At 37.6% G+C, this 15,894-nt stretch overlaps 1 protein-coding gene across 2 annotated transcripts in view; it reads left to right on the top strand.

The window, feature by feature from the left end:
- Positions 1-15,894, top strand: part of ADGB (androglobin) — a 187,019-nt gene that overhangs the window by 118,536 nt on the left and 52,589 nt on the right. For both annotated transcript variants that reach the window (XM_025294426.3, XR_003111870.3), the window contains exons 22-27: positions 517-654; positions 2,503-2,596; positions 6,320-6,454; positions 7,197-7,350; positions 9,530-9,717; positions 14,611-14,795. In XM_025294426.3, coding sequence (XP_025150211.3) covers positions 517-654; positions 2,503-2,596; positions 6,320-6,454; positions 7,197-7,350; positions 9,530-9,717; positions 14,611-14,795 — 894 coding nt within the window. The remainder of the gene's footprint in view (positions 1-516; positions 655-2,502; positions 2,597-6,319; positions 6,455-7,196; positions 7,351-9,529; positions 9,718-14,610; positions 14,796-15,894) is intronic.

Raw genomic sequence — 15,894 nt, 5'->3', positions numbered from 1 at the left:
AGTATTGACAGTTGTAGGGTTCAAGCATTGCCCTGAGAAAGCTCAAAAGTTTCCGAAGATCTGACATGGTCCCCTTTCCACGTATTTCCAGAGAAGCCCAGAATATCCCAGTTTTATTTGTTCCTGACCTTAAAAAGCAGACCGTCACCTATGTATATAGTACAACTTGAGGAATTCTGGGAAGATATTCTGATCTCAGAAACCTTCATTTCTTCCTTTTCCAATGCTCTATTCCCACGATTTTAACATTTTTTTTTTCAACTTTAAGAGATCCTTCTTGCTATTTTCACAGAGGAATTCAACAGTATTTGACTAAAGTGTCAATATTTACTATTTCCCTTCTCCAGAATGTTTATATTCTAAAAAGGAACCACCTGCAGAAGGCAATGTTAAAATAAGAACAAATCTATCATTGTGGCACTTGACACATCAGATGGCCTTAAAAGTTAAAGGCAGTGAAAACTGAAGTAGAGATTAGATTAACTTTCAGTCCAAAGTTTGTTTTTCTCTTTCTAGCGGAATGGGTAGATGCTAAGTACAATGTGCCAACAAGCGATAAAGAGTATTCTCCAGAGGAAGTAGCAGCGGCAATTAAAATTCAAGCCATGTGGAGAGGAACATATGTCAGATTACTTATGAAAGCGAGAACACCAGGTATGCTCTTTCAATCATTTATAAAATTAACTTGCATAAATAAGTGAAGTTAAAGTCATTCAATTGTGTCTGACTCTTTGCAACCCCATGGACTGTAGGCTGCCAGGCTCCTCTGTCCATGGAGGCCTTAATACTGGAGTGGGTAGTCATTCCCTTCTCCAGGGGATCTTCCCAATCCATGCACTGAACCCAGATCCCCTGCATTGCAGGAGGATTCCTTACCATCTGAGCCACCAGGGAAGCCCCTGCATAAATAAAGATGAATATTTGTTTACATGCTAACAAAAAGTATTTTAGGTTCATTCAACTCTATGGCTCAGCTAATTGTTTTTAATTCTATAAACACTGAAATTTCTTGAGTTCAGGGTGCGGGTATGTATGCTCAAGCTCTTGTTCCTGCAATTTAGTGCAGTGTGGCTTTAGTCTGTGTCTGACACAGACTGACCACACAGCGAATACTGGCTGAATGAATGATCAGCTGTATTTTCCCAATCTTTTGTGAGTTCTTCAAAAACAGGAAACTGGCCTTTTCCCATTCATCCCCAGTGCCTAGTGGAATGCACAGCAGTCAGTTTCAGCTAAGTCATAGATAATTTTACATTTCTAGGCCATTTTTCAAAGTGAATGCATGAATGAATTAAATGAAGATGTTTCCACGTATGTCCATGGTCTCATACAGTTAGCATAAAATGCATTCAAAGTGTATTATTATATTTATCAAATCAAATATATTTTTGTATATGAAACTATTTTGTGAAAAGATCTGTTTTATCAGCTCAAAATAAAACACTGCAAAGGCAAAAAAATTATATTCAATTATTTTCATTCTGCAAATTTTGTTGACATTTTTATGTAAAAGCCTTGCCTCCCATAGAATTCTTTGAGTATTTTGAAACATTTTGTTGTAAAAGTATCTCTGAAACAATGAGAAATATCAAAATGTTCATCAAAGCAGTAAAAACTATAGATCCATAAATGTTAAACAAACAAACTACATTGCATAGTTTTGTGATAGAAAAATATCCCTGTTGTTTGTCCATATATACTGTAAAAAGTATATTCATATAAAAATTTTTTCTCTTTATAAAAGAAAATGAGCAGCTTTTTAATAGTATTTGTGTTCTCATTCAACATATAATTTTTGAATAATTCTTGTGTATGCAGAACTATTCTATGTTCTGGCCTTACAGAAATTAGTAAAACTTCCAAGGTTTCTGCTCTAATGAATCTTGTGTTATAGTGGTCCCAGGCATGCAATTGAAAGTAAATATATTAAGATAACGATTTCAGATACCAGTAAGTTCTATGAAGAAATTAAGATAATTAGAAAAAAAAGTCAATTTCAGACATGTTAAATTTGAGACGCTTATGATGGATTCACATTTTTTTGTCAGATCATCTCCTCTTAAGCCTTTTGTGGATTATGCTTTAGGTTAAGCTTCAGTGAGATCCCATTAGCCACTGTTCTTTAGGAAAAAAAATGGATGGATTATAGTTTCTAATACAAGAGCGTTCGTAAGGACTTTTTTGCTGTGATAAGGGATCTTTTGTTGTAAACTCTTTGATGAGTATATTCAATTAGATCAAAGAGCATTTTATGATTTTTTAACTAGAGATAAAGGGAAACAGCATAAAATGATGATCAGAACTCTCAGCTAAAGGTTCATAGCTTTGTATTTTATTTTATTTTTTTTAGCTTTCTATTTTAAACATGCTTTTATTGCTAGTAAAGCTTCTGACTCTGGATATCACCTTACTTGTGAGTTTCAAGTGCTTCACCTGTAAAAGGAGGGCTTAGAACAAGATGGTTTTTCAGGCACCTTACAGTTTTTATATTGTTATTTTTAGATACAAAGGAAAATGCCAGTGTTGCAGATACGCTTCAGAAAGTTTGGGCTATGTTGGAACAGAATATGGAACAGTATGCAGTTTCTCTCTTAAGGTAAAGCAGCTCAATGATGTTTTTTTCTTTTTAATGTACATTTATTTATTTTAATCGGAGGTTCATTACTTTACAATATTGTTTTGGTTTTGTATTGCAGTATCTTGGTATCCTCCAAGTTCCAATTCAAATGCCACCATATTCAAAGGGTTTTTCCCTAATCACTGCAGCTAGAAACATACCATTGCTTCTGAACTTCCCCAGTTACTACTTCTTATTTATCTTCACTGCACTTATCTAATATTCTAAGCAGGAAAACTCTGAGAAGCAAAGCAGAGTTTCTTGAAGTCTTTTGGTGCTCAGGAGACAAATGTTAAAAGTTTAGGACCTGCTAGGGGAGACTATTGTTGTTTTTGATGTCCAATTGCTAATCTGTGTTCTACTCTTTGGCAATCCCATGGACTGTAGCACGCCAGGCTTCAACAGTGAAAGCCATAGCTTGAAATCCCTGGTGAACTGCACTCTAGAAACAAGGACAAGTGTGAGGTAAATTGGGCCTTAGGAAAACTGCATTTTAACCACAAATCTTCTTGGAATAAATCTGATGCTAGGAAAGACTGAGGGCAGGAGGAAAAGGGGGCCACAGAGGATACGATGGTTGGATGGCATCACTGACTCAACGAACATGAGTTTGAACAAACTGGGAGATAGTAAAGGACAGGGAAGCCTGGCACACTGCAGTCCATGGGGTTGTAAAGAGTTAGACACAATTTAACAGCTGAACAACAACAAATACATAAAAGAAGCAGACCATTTTGATGTAGGAGCTAGCGGACCAAATCTCTAACAGTAACTATTATGGAAATGCTCAAGAAAATAAAGAATAAAGAGAAAATAGATTAAAAGTTTAGATTAATAAAGCACAGTTAAATGAAGATTACATAAATACAGTTTCTAACAACTGAATTTTAAATGTTTGAGTTTAACAGCATATCAGGCAGAACAGAGGAAGAGATTAGTGAACTGGGAGATAGGTCAATAGAAAAATAGTGGAAAATAAGGAAAGAACTAAGGAAAATGTGGGACATGCTTAGAAAGTCCAGTATTTATATCATTATAGTACCAGAATATAAAAATATAATAGCTGATAAATTTCTAAAACTGATAAAATACATCAACTTGTATTTTCAAGAGACTCTGCATGCAGAGTCTGTGCAGGAAAGACACAAAGGAAACCATACCTAGACTTGTCATAGTCAAACTGCCAGAAACCAAAGGCCGGAAGAAAAATTTTCAAAGTTACCAGAAAAATGAGACATATTATTTCCAAAGGACAATTAGACTAATGGCTACATGTAGGAGTAAAATCTTAACCTTAGCAATGCAAAATGCAGAAATTGGATAAATGGAGCTACAGAGTTCTAAAGTTCTGGCATTACTGCAGAAATGGTAAAAGTAATAATCTAGATGAAATGCTAATAAGGCAAGGATGCATAATATATTCTCTAGCAATTTGCTAAATGGATCAACTAGTGAATTTAAGAAACAAGATTAATATTACACATCTTCTAGAGAACAGAAAAAAAGAGGAAACACTTAGCAACTCAAAACTTTGGTTTTAGAATCTCAGCAAACATAGTTAAAAAAAAAAAAAGAAAACAAAAAACTGAAATTGCAAACCAGTCACCCTTTGAAATTAGATGAAAAAATGTAGCAAATCAAAATTGGAATGATATAAAAAGATAATATCTTTTAATTAAGTGGGTTTCCCACTCTGAGACATGCAAGAGTGGTTTAACATTAGGAAATGCATTAATTCGGCACGTTAACAGGGAAAAGGAACAAATCATTTGGTCCTTCGGATAGGTTCAGAAAAAAACATTTGAAAAAAAGCAACACAAATTCAAAATTTAAAAATTTTTTAGCTAACTAAGTTTAGAGAAGATTTTCCTTAATATGTTATGGTACCTAGTATATTTTTTAAATTACTGTAAACATAATTAGTGGTGAAAGTTTGAATGCTTTTCCTTGAGTTGGGAATGAGACAAAGATGCCTGTCCAAACACTTCTATTCAAGGTAATCCTGAAATTCTGAAAAGGGCAAAAAGGTAATAAAACAATATAAATGTCAGTAGAATTTGAAGGGAAGAAATAAAGCCAGCATTTACAGGCAATATGGTTGTGTATATAGAAAGTACCCAAAAAAATGCCACATGCACTAGAAGATATAACCAACCTGGTCTCTGTTCTTACATATGGAATTTAGAAAGATGGTAACAATAACCCTGTGTACGAGACAGCAAAAGAGACACTGATGTATAGAACAGTCTTATGGACTCTGTGGGAGAGGGAGAGGGTGGGAAGATTTGGGAGAATGGCATTGAAACATGTAAAATATCATGTATGAAATGAGTTGCCGCCAGGTTCGATGCACGATACTGGATGCTTGGGGCTGGTACACTGGGACGACCCAGAGGGATGGAATGGGGAGGGAGGAGGGAGGAGGGTTCAGGATGGGGAACACATGTAAACCTGTGGCGGATTCATTTTGATATTTGGCAAATCTAATACAGTTATGTAAAGTTTAAAAATAAAATAAAATTTAAAAAAAAAAAAAAAAAAATAAAAGCTTTTTAATACCCTACTTCCCTGATGGTTCAGGGGGTAAAGAATCCGCCTGCAATGCATGAGACACAGGGGATGCGGGTTCAATCTCTTGGTCAGGAAGATCCCCTGGAGGAGGGCATGGCAACCCACTCCAGTATTCTTGTCTGGAAAACCCCATAGACAGAGGAGCCTGGCAAGCTACAGTCCAAAAGGGTGCAAAGAGTGGACACAACTAAAACGCGGGTGTGCAAATATAAACCTATCATTTTCCTTCCACTACCAAAGACCAGCAATCAGAAAGAGCAGATGAATCCTGTCCTCCCTGAGGATCTCTATGGCTTTGCTTCCCACTGACAGTACAGTCAACCCATCTGCCATCTGGAAGCCAAGAGCAGCTCCAGCTCTGTATAGACCCCTACAGAGAACCACGGTCTATGACTATTATAGCTTCTGTCCCAGCTAATACCCAACATTATACAAAAGACCTGAGACCCCTAGTGCTACTGAGGCTGGTTCCGGTTCCTGGCTGGGTGGGAGCTACACGACCCAGGATCTCTCTGATCATTTCCATTGTGTTCTGGAATATACCACAGCCTGCCAGTGGGGCAATCATGGAAAAACCTAGTTGCACTAGAAATCATGTACAAGGAAAACTCTGGCACTCTCCCCTTGTTCATGGCCTTTGCTTTTAGGGTTTATTTTAAAATCTTTTTTTTTTTTTTTTTAGAAATCAATTCCTTACTGTAAACTATGTTCTATTATTTATTCTCTACATTGAATCCCCAGACTTTCAGTGGCTCCTATTCAGTTTTATTGCTAGTTTTCCTGCTTCTAATTTTCTCACCCTTATAGCTTGATCTTTGGTGCTGATTTCCCATCTGTAAATTTTAATTACTCCCAGAGTCAGGAATTAGGTTCTCCTTCAACTAAGAACTTCAGATAACTTTGGGCACTTTCGAGAGACATCATGGTTGACCTGAAATGGTCACCTCTGCCTTTGAGCCACACACAATGAGCCTTCATTTGATGAAGTACTCAATCCATCCAACAATGGACTGCAATATTTTATGCTGGGTGGGTTTTGTTTTTGTTTTGTTTTGGTTCGTTTTTTATAAATAGAATTTATTTCAAAAATTGCTTTTGCCATTGGTACTTAAATTATTTTTACCTTTCCAGACTTATGTTTAAAAGCAAGTGCAAATCTATGGAATCTTATCCATGCTATCAAGATGAAGAAACTAAGATTGCTTTTGCTGACTATACTGTGACTTACACAGACCAGCCACCAAACACTTGGTTTATAGTTTTCAGGTGAGGCTATCATATATTGGTGAATAATATCACCCCCAAGTGGTATAAAATATTTACATAGAGAGAGTTTTATTTGTGATAGTAGTAATACTATGACCATTTAACTTGCTCTCGGAACTTAGTTAAAATTCCTTCCATATCTGATGTGCATAAATGAGCTATTATAGAAATTTTATCCATGTTTCATTAAACAAAATATGAAGAATATGAAGTTAACTATTAGATCTTTTGATGAATATGGCTTCTCCAATGGTTCAGCAGGTAAAGAATACACCTGCAATGCAGGAGATACAGGAAATGCAAGTTCAATCCCCGGGCCAGGAAGATCCCCTGGAGGAGAAAAGGCAACCCACTCCAGTAGTCTTGCCTGAAAAATCCCATGAATAGAGGAGCCTGGTGTGCTACAGTCCATGAGGTCTCAAGAGTTGGACATGACTGAGTGACTAAGCATGCACACATAATATAATAAACTGATATGCTTTTAGTATAGAAATGAACTATTTAATTTCCAAGCAATAGCATGTTAGAGTCACAAATTATTTATAAATAGGATTTCTTAAAAGGTTAGCATTTGCATGAAAAAAATAATGTATTAATTAGAATTCTAAAGGAAAAAAATATGTGTACCTTTAAGTTATTTGCAACTTTAAACTTATTTTTTTATTTCTTGGCTTCAAACTTAATTTCAAACTTTCTTTATGATGTTCATGCCAAGGGAAACTTCACTCTTTTGTAATTACAGAGAAACATTTTTGGTTCCTCAAGATATGATTTTGGTTCCCAAAGTATATACTACACTTCCAGTCTGTATGCTCCACATTGTTAACAATGACACAATGGAACAAGTGCCAAAAGTGTTCCAAAAAGTGGTGCCTTATCTTTATACCAAGAATAAGGTAGGTTTAAATTGATTCTCCTCATTTGATAGAATAGCAGTGAGAAGCCAGCACCCTGAGATTTTCCAGCAGAAGGTAGAACAGAGGTGTTTTCAACCCATAATTAGGCCCTGGTCTTTCTGCAGAGAAGTCTCGTGTATTTGACAGCAATAGGTACTTAATGTGAGTGCCAGAATATTCTCCTTTTAGTCCCCTTCTTATCTTTTTGCCAAAGAAAATATGACAAAAGGAAAATGTTAGAAATCCCCATTATTAAAATTATAAAATCATACAAACTCTTAAAATGAAAATGGAGGTAAAGAGCACATTTAGTCTTATCCCTCAACCAAATCATCATCAGGTTGTCTCAGTTTCCCACTGGGTTTTTTATTTGATTCCTAAATATGTTTGAAGATTGTGTTTATACAGCCACTCACCAAATTTTGCCTAGATTTCCTTTTGAATATAAAAATTTTTTACATTTGTAATTGGAAATCAAAGGCCTCAAAGATCCATAAGAAAAAGATGATTTAATTCAAAGGGAGATTCTGCTAAGTTCACAGATGTCATTAAATTCTAGAGGTGAGCTCTTTACTTCACCAGATAAGTATACTAATACTGATCATGTTAGTCATCGATACCTACTTTTGGTAGAGATCTTTAGTTGGGTATTTAGTTAGAACCACACAAGACTCTGATTCTTATTCACATGCAGCATTCTTTGGGTTTGGTTTAGCTTTTGCTTAGTAGCTCCACTGTAAACCTCCCTTCCTTGAGTAAACTTAAATTTGGGGGGTAGCTTTAAACGAGAAGAAAATGGCAACCCACTCCAGTATTCTTGCCTGGAGAATCCCATGGACAGAGGAATCTGGTGGGCTACAGTCCATGGGTTTGCAAAGAGTCAGATACAACTTAGCAACTAAACCACCATAAACATCAGAGAGTTTTCTCTGCATCAGAGAGCAACTGGCATACAAAACCTGTATTTTCCTGCCTTGTTAGAAATGTCTGGAACTATAAACTCAGAATTGCTTTGAACTTCTGTGTGTTGTCACTTTCCCAGGTTCCTTAATTGCTTCATTTCTCCAAGAGCTCATCTCCAGGCTCACAACTGGGTTCCATGCAACCAGACCTCTGCTAATTCAATAGTTTTACTTGCCACTCATCATACCAAGGGAACTATATTTCCATAAACTCTTCTGCTTTTTTCATCTCGTATTTAGAAAGGTGATTCTGAAAAGACAAGAAAATCAAGTAGGAAGCTATTGGGCTAATCCAGGAGGCAATGATAAAAAAAATAAATAAATAACTTGTCTTAGGTAGCATTAGAAGAATTAGAAGGAAATGTAATAATCATCTACCACAGTTAAGCATTTTTTAATGGCCAGGGAAACATACAAACAGAAATATTAGAGTGTTCCATTTTCTCAAAAAAACATGTAAGATGGAAGTTTTTAAGAGGGATTTCAAAACATAATACTAAGTGATTTGTCACTTATCAAGAGATTTGAAGATTTTTATGCATATTAAGATAAAGCATTTTAGTACTGTGAAACCATATATAGGAAGGGGCCTCCCAGGTGGCGCTAATAGTAAAGAACTTCCCTGCCAATGCAGGAGATATAAGAGACATGGGTTCAATCCCTGGGTCAGGAAGATCCCCTGGAGGAGAGTATGGCAATCCACTCCAGTATTGTTGCCTGGAGAATCCCTTAGACAGAGGAGCCTGGCTGGCTACAGTCCATAAGATTGCACAGTCGGACACCGCTGAAGTGACTTAGCACCACCCATATATTGGAAGGCAGCTAAGCTCACCACTATACTACCAACCTTAGTGAAACCATACTTTGTATTTTTGAAAACTAGTAACAATATGACTTGCTGCTGCTGCTGCTGCTAAGTTGCTTCAGTAGTGTCTGACTCTGTGTGACCCCATAGATGGCAGCCCACCAGGCTCCCCCATCCCTGGGATTCTCCAGGCAAGAACACTGGAGTGGGTTGCCATTTCCTTCTCCAATGCATGGAAGTGAAAAGTGAAAGTGAAGTCGCTCAGTTGTGTCCGACTCTTAGCGACCCCATGGACTGCAGCCTACCAGGCTCCTCCATCCGTGGGATTTTCCAGGCAAGAGTACTGGAGTGGGCTGCCATTGCCCTCTCCGAACAATATTACTTACTTCAGTGTAATTCTTCTTTGTTGTAGAAAGGCTATACATTTGTGGCCGAAGCATATACTGGTGACATGTATGTGTCATCCTCACGATGGAAACTGCGCCTCATTGGTTCTTATCATCCACTCCCGTGCCTGTCTCGAGACCCTCCATGTAACACCTTTGCCATAAAGGAAATCAGAGATTATTACATACCCAATGATAAGAAAATTATATTCAGGTATGTAACAGAAAAGAAATGCATTCCTTTAAAATATCAATATCTTGTATTACATAGTTGACTTTAAATTTAAATATTTTATTTAAATATTGATATTATCAAAATAATAACTTTTTTGGTAAAATCCTAATTTTGAACTTCAATTTTATACTCTTTTGAAAACAGAAAGCAATATGATTGTATAAATGTTATGTAAGATCCAGCCTATGTTGCATGAGTGGTTTCTCAGTCCTCATCCTATTTTTATTGTTGTTCGGTCACTCAGTCATGTCCAACTCTTTGCGACCCCATGGACTGCAGCATGCCAGGCTTCCCTGTCCATTACCAACTCCCAGAGCTTGCTCAACTCATGTCCATTGAGTTTGAGCTCATGTCCATCATCATCCATGTAGTGATGCCATACAACCATCTCTTCCTCTGTCATCCCCTTCCCCTCCCTGCCTTAAATCTTTCCAAGCATCAGGGTCTTTTCTAATGAGTCAGCTCTTTGCATCAGGTGGCCAAAGTACTGAAGCTTCAGCTTCGGCATCAGTCCTTATGATGAATATTCAGGATTGATTTCTTTTAGGATTAACTTGTTTGATCTCCTTGCAGTCCAAAGGATTCTCAAGAGTCTTCTCCAACACCATATCAAAAGCATCAATTTTTTGGTGCTCAACCTTCTTCACGGTCCAACTTTCACATCCATACATGACTACTGGAAAAACCATAGCTTTGACTATACAGACCTATATGGCAAAGTAATGTCTGTGCTTTTTAATATGCTGTCTAGGTTTGTCATAGCTTTTCTTTCAAGGAGTAAGCATCTTTTAATTTCATGGCTGCAGTCACCATCTGCAGTGACTTTGGAGTCCAAGAAAATAAAGTCTCTCACTGTTTCCATTGTTCCCTATCTATTTGCCATGAAGTGTGGGACTGGATGCCTGATCTTAGTTTTCTGAATGCTGACTTTTAAGTCAACTTTTTCACTCTGCTCTTTCACGTTCCGTGAGAGTCTCTTTAGTTATCCTATTTGGCTTTCATTAAACATTCTTCATAACACTCTTCCTTCTTTCTACTCTCTCCTTGTTCTGTTCCATCTCTAATGCTTCTCTTGTGTTCAGTTCAGTTTTCAGTTCATTTCAGTCACTCAGTCATGTCCAGCTCTTTGTGACCCCATAAACCACAGCACGCCAGGCCTCCCTGTCCATCACCAACTCCCAGAGTCCACCCAAACCCATGTTCATTGAGTTGGTGATGCCATCCAACCATCTCATCCACTGTCATCCCCTTCTCCTCCTGCCCTTGATCTTTCCCAGCATCAGGGTCTTTTCCAGTGAGTCAGCTCTTCACAACAGGTGGCCAAAGTATTGGAGTTTCAGCTTCAGCATCAGTCCTTCCAATGAATACCCAGGACTGATCTCCTTTAGAATAGACTGGTTGGATCTCTTTGCAGTCCAAGGGACTCTCAAGAGTCTTCTCCAACACCACAGTTCAAAAGCATCAATTCTTCGGTGCTCAGCTTTCTTTATAGTCCAAATCTCACATCCATACATGACCACTGGAAAAACCATAGCCTTGAATACATGGACCTTTGTTGACAAAGTAATGTCTCTGCTTTTTAATATGCTATCTAGGTTGGTCATAACTTTCCTTCCAAGGAGTAAGTGTCTTAATGTCATGGCTGCAATCACCATCTGCAGTGATTTTGGAGCCCCCACAAAATAAAGTCAGCCACTGTTTCCACTGTTTCCCCATCTATCTGCCATGAAGTGATGGGACCAGATGCCATGATCTTAGTTTTCTGAATGTTTAGTTTTAAGCCAACTTTTTCACTCTCCTCTTTCACTTTCTCTTGTGTATATTTCTCCTTATCTGCCAACTCATCCTTCTTTTCATACTTATCTATATATTCTCATATCTCCCTGAGAATACATAGATAAGTAGTCCTCATCATGGACTCCACTCTCTTTCATTTATCAGATCTTTGGTTTTAATTCCCACACACTTCTCATCTTTGTGCCCTCCTCTTTATTCTAAGCGTCCTCCACTACTTCATAGTTTCATTTTATTTTATCTACAGAAACACTGTGTTTCTGGAATACATTTCTCCATTATATTCACTCTTTTTCTTCATGTTTTCTATTTCTTTCTCTCTTTCTCTATCACCTTATTCAGTATATGTGTGTTCGTCCCTCAGTTGTGTCCAGCTGTTTGCGACCGTCATGGACTGTAGCCCTCCAGGCTCCTCTGTCCATGGAATTCTCCAGGCAAGAATACTGGGGTGCATATCATACCATTTTCTAGGAGATATTCCTGACCCAGAGTTAAAGCCGGGTCTCCCACATTGCAGGAAGATTCTTTACCATCTAAGCCACCAGGGAAGCCCCTATTCATTACATATCCATCCTTTACTACTGGAATAGTTACCTTTCTAACTCACGTGATTAAATACGTGATTCCCTTTCATTGAAATTTGGGAGATCGAAGCGTCAGCTGAATTGATTCCTGCTGATGGGAAATAGATGGGGAAACAGTGGAAACAGTGTCAGACTTTATTTTTCTGGGCTCCAAAATCACTGCAGATGGCGCTTGCAGCCATGAAACTAAAAGACGCTTACTCCTTGGAAGGAAAGTTATGACCAACCTAGATAGCATATTAAAAAGCAGAGACATTACTTTGCCAACAAAGGTCCGTCTAGTCAAGGCTATGGTTTTTCCAGTAGTCATGTATGGATGTAAGAGTTGGACTGTGAAGAAAGCTGAGCACTGAAGAATTGATGCTTTTGAACTGTGGTGTTGGAGAAGACTTTTGAGAGTCCCTGGGACTGCAAGGAGATCCAACCAGCCCATCCTAAAGGAGATCAGCCCTGGGTGTTCTTTGGAAGGAATGATGCTGAAGCTGAAACTCCAGTACTTTGGCCACCTCATGTGAGGAGTTGATTCATTGGAAAAGACTCTGATGCTGGGAAGGATTGGGGGCAGGAGGAAAAGGGGGAAATAGAGGATGAGATGGCTGGATGGCATCACTGACTCGATGGATGTGAGTTTGAGTGAACTCCGGGAGTTGGTGATGGACAGGGAGGCCTGGCGTGCTGCAGTTCATGCGGTTGCAAAGAGTTGGACACGACTGAGTGACTGAACTGAACTGAACTGAACTGAACTGATGGCTGTGAGGGAGAAAATACCCCATGCTCTCTCTTTTAGACGTTGCTGGTCATTGGAACTCTTTGGCTTGTAGATTTATGACCCTGGTCTTTGTATTCCTCTTCATGCACCATTCTCCCTGTGTCTCTCTCTTTCCAGATATCTCCTTTTCATAAGGTCCTCATTTTAATTTGATGATTTCTGTGGGATAATATCTCCAAGAATGGGGGCATGGTGAGGTGCTAGGGTTTAGGACTCCAGCAGGTTTTTGAGAAGAAATAATTTAACCTATAACAAACAGTGACAGTGAATCCAGAGGGAAAATAAAGGATTTTAAGATATCAAGGAAGTGAAATGGACAATCTTGGTTGATTATGGTTTGACTTTGGAAACTGTTGGAGAATAAGTGTTGTTTATTTAAATAGAGGTTTCAGGAAGAGGACTCTATTTGCTGGTTGGGCAACAGAAAGATGATTAATTCATTTTTACATGTTAAACTTGGTAGGCCAGTGAAATGTATGAGAGATATTGCATAGGGGTGCTGGGCTGGAAACATGGATTTGGAAATGAGTATTCTGTTTCTGCCCATTTCTGCTGGGCAGTTTGTACTTTCTGCTGGGAAAGTTTGTACAAAAAGAGTCAGATACTGGACAGAATATTAAGATTATCTGATATTTATGAGAATGTTGATGTGAGAGAAGTCTAAAAAAAACACCCTTGAATTAGGAGGTACAAAAATTGTTATGCCCATGGGTAAAAGGTTTTTGAAGAAAGAAGAAATGACGGTTGATTCAACCCTGTCAAATTCCCCTGAGAGATCAAGGAAGATGAGAACTGAGATTTCTCTAGGGTAGTGACAAGCTGCTTGAAACCATGGCAAGAGCAAGTTTAGCACCTTGTTGGAGGCAGAGTAGGGTGTTGTGAGTGAATGGAAGGTGATGAGCTGAGACAGTAGAAGTTGACAACTCTTCTTAGACTATAAGCTGGGGAGTAAAATAGAGCTGAGGCTGAACAGCAGGGTTGATTGAAGATATTTTTCAGTTTGGTTTTTGTCTTGTTTTGATCCGTTTTTAAACAGGTGAGACCTCCTTGGGTACAAAAGCCAAACTCAAGAAGTAGTAAAGTGAGGAAACAAGATACAGAAGAGAGAAGAGAGAAAAGCAAATTTGTAGAGAAACTGAAAGTTTATAGAATCCTGAGCATTTGCAAGGATTCACCTAAAGTAGGAAAGAACCCCAACAAAAAGACTAGAGATCTTAGACTGCATTAAGGGACAGAGTTAGGAATTTTCATTATTTTTCCAAGAGGTTCCCAACCAGCATGGTTAAAGGGTGAGAGCACAGGTGACAAGTACTACTTTTGATTTCTATTTTTGTGGCTCAAAGAAAACACTTGACAGTGAAGTTTTGAAAGCTACTGCCAGCCGTGCTCTTTGTTCCACTGGAGAGGAGGGCGTGATGGAAAGATGCGATGTGGCAGTAGTTTGCAATCTATCAAATTTTATCAGTGAGCGCATACCATATCTAAATAAAACATTTCCTATCTCTGCTTGGGATGTGATAGTAATAAGCACCTCATACATAATTTCATTTTACTTGAGCGTACTGGGATCTTTAGCCAAAGTCTATAATAGCACTAACATTTCCAGGATTTTAACTGACTGTATAAAGTAGGTTTACTTGTAGATTATCATATCAGTAAATGATACAATTTCCTTAGTGATTTGAAGAAAAGACTGTTGATAAAGATGAATGTTTTTCTTTACAGGTATTCAGTTAAAGTTGCATCGCCACATCCTGTTACAATACAGGTACGCACATCCAAACCAGATGTATTCATCAAGCTACAGATCTTAGAAAACGAAGAAGTTATCGTGAGCTCTACTGGGAAGGGTCAAGCTATCATACCGGCAATTAACTTCTTGGGGAATGAGAAAGCCTTGAGCTCCCAGTGTAAGTGTGGCTTTTAAAATTGGTCATATATAGATTCATAAACAGATATTTATGTAACTGATGGTTAAAATGTTTTAAGATAAAATAGCAAGTAAAATCGGTAAAATTTGATACCATAGTATTTTTAGAAAACTATTGCATTTGTGCATGACATTAATCCCTGAAGAGCAATAGATTTGTTATAATTGTACTTTAAGGGCTTTATTATTTGAGCTCTCTCAGATTTTCAAATAAGAAATAGATTTTTATTATTTTGAAAGAATTTTTAAAATTAATTAATTTATTTTAATTAGAGGCTAATTACTTTACAACATTGTAGTGGTTTTTGCCAAACATCGATATGAATCAGCCACGGGTGCTCGTGTGTTCCCCATCCAGAACCCCCTCCCACCTTCCTCCCCATCCCATCTCCCAGGGTCATCCCCATGCACCAGCCCTGAGAGCCCTGCCTTATGTATCAAACCTGAACTGGCGATCTGCTTCACATATGATAATATACACATCTCAACACTACCCTCAAATCATCCCACCCTCGCCTTTTCCCAGAGTCCAAAAGACTGTTCTTTCCATCTGTGCCTTTTTTTACTTTTATTCCAAATTCATTATTTTTAGAAAATATTCTACTTATTAAAATTAGTAAAAATGTTGAAATTATTACCTGCAATGTAATAGTCACCAGAGCTTTTAACTAATAAAATTATTTCTGAAATAAGGGATAACAGTGATACTGTAAGATATATTCATTTATTTTAATAACTTGATTATGACTATAAAAGTAACACATGCCCAATGTAGAAAGCTGAAAAATATAAAATTATAAACAAGGCAGCAAGAAATCCTTTGTAATCATATAACCCAGAAAAAAGAAATACTGTTAGCATATTAGCTCTTACACTTCTACTGTCCATTTTTACATTCTCATTTTAAACAAAAGTAGAATACTACCTGTTTTGGTAATTGATATTTGTTTTTCTTATTTGTGAAATTGGTGGGGGTCTTCAAACCTATGTTAAATAAGAGTGATGATGATATACTTCTTATTCTTAAATAGGAAGGCTTAGAGCATTTACCATTCAGTACGATGTTTGTTGTTGACTTC

This window comes from Bubalus bubalis, chromosome 10, assembly GCF_019923935.1.
Source record: "Bubalus bubalis isolate 160015118507 breed Murrah chromosome 10, NDDB_SH_1, whole genome shotgun sequence".
NCBI lineage: Eukaryota > Metazoa > Chordata > Mammalia > Artiodactyla > Bovidae > Bubalus > Bubalus bubalis.
Note: the sequence above shows the minus strand (reverse complement) of the source record. Positions and strands in the feature narration are given on the sequence as shown.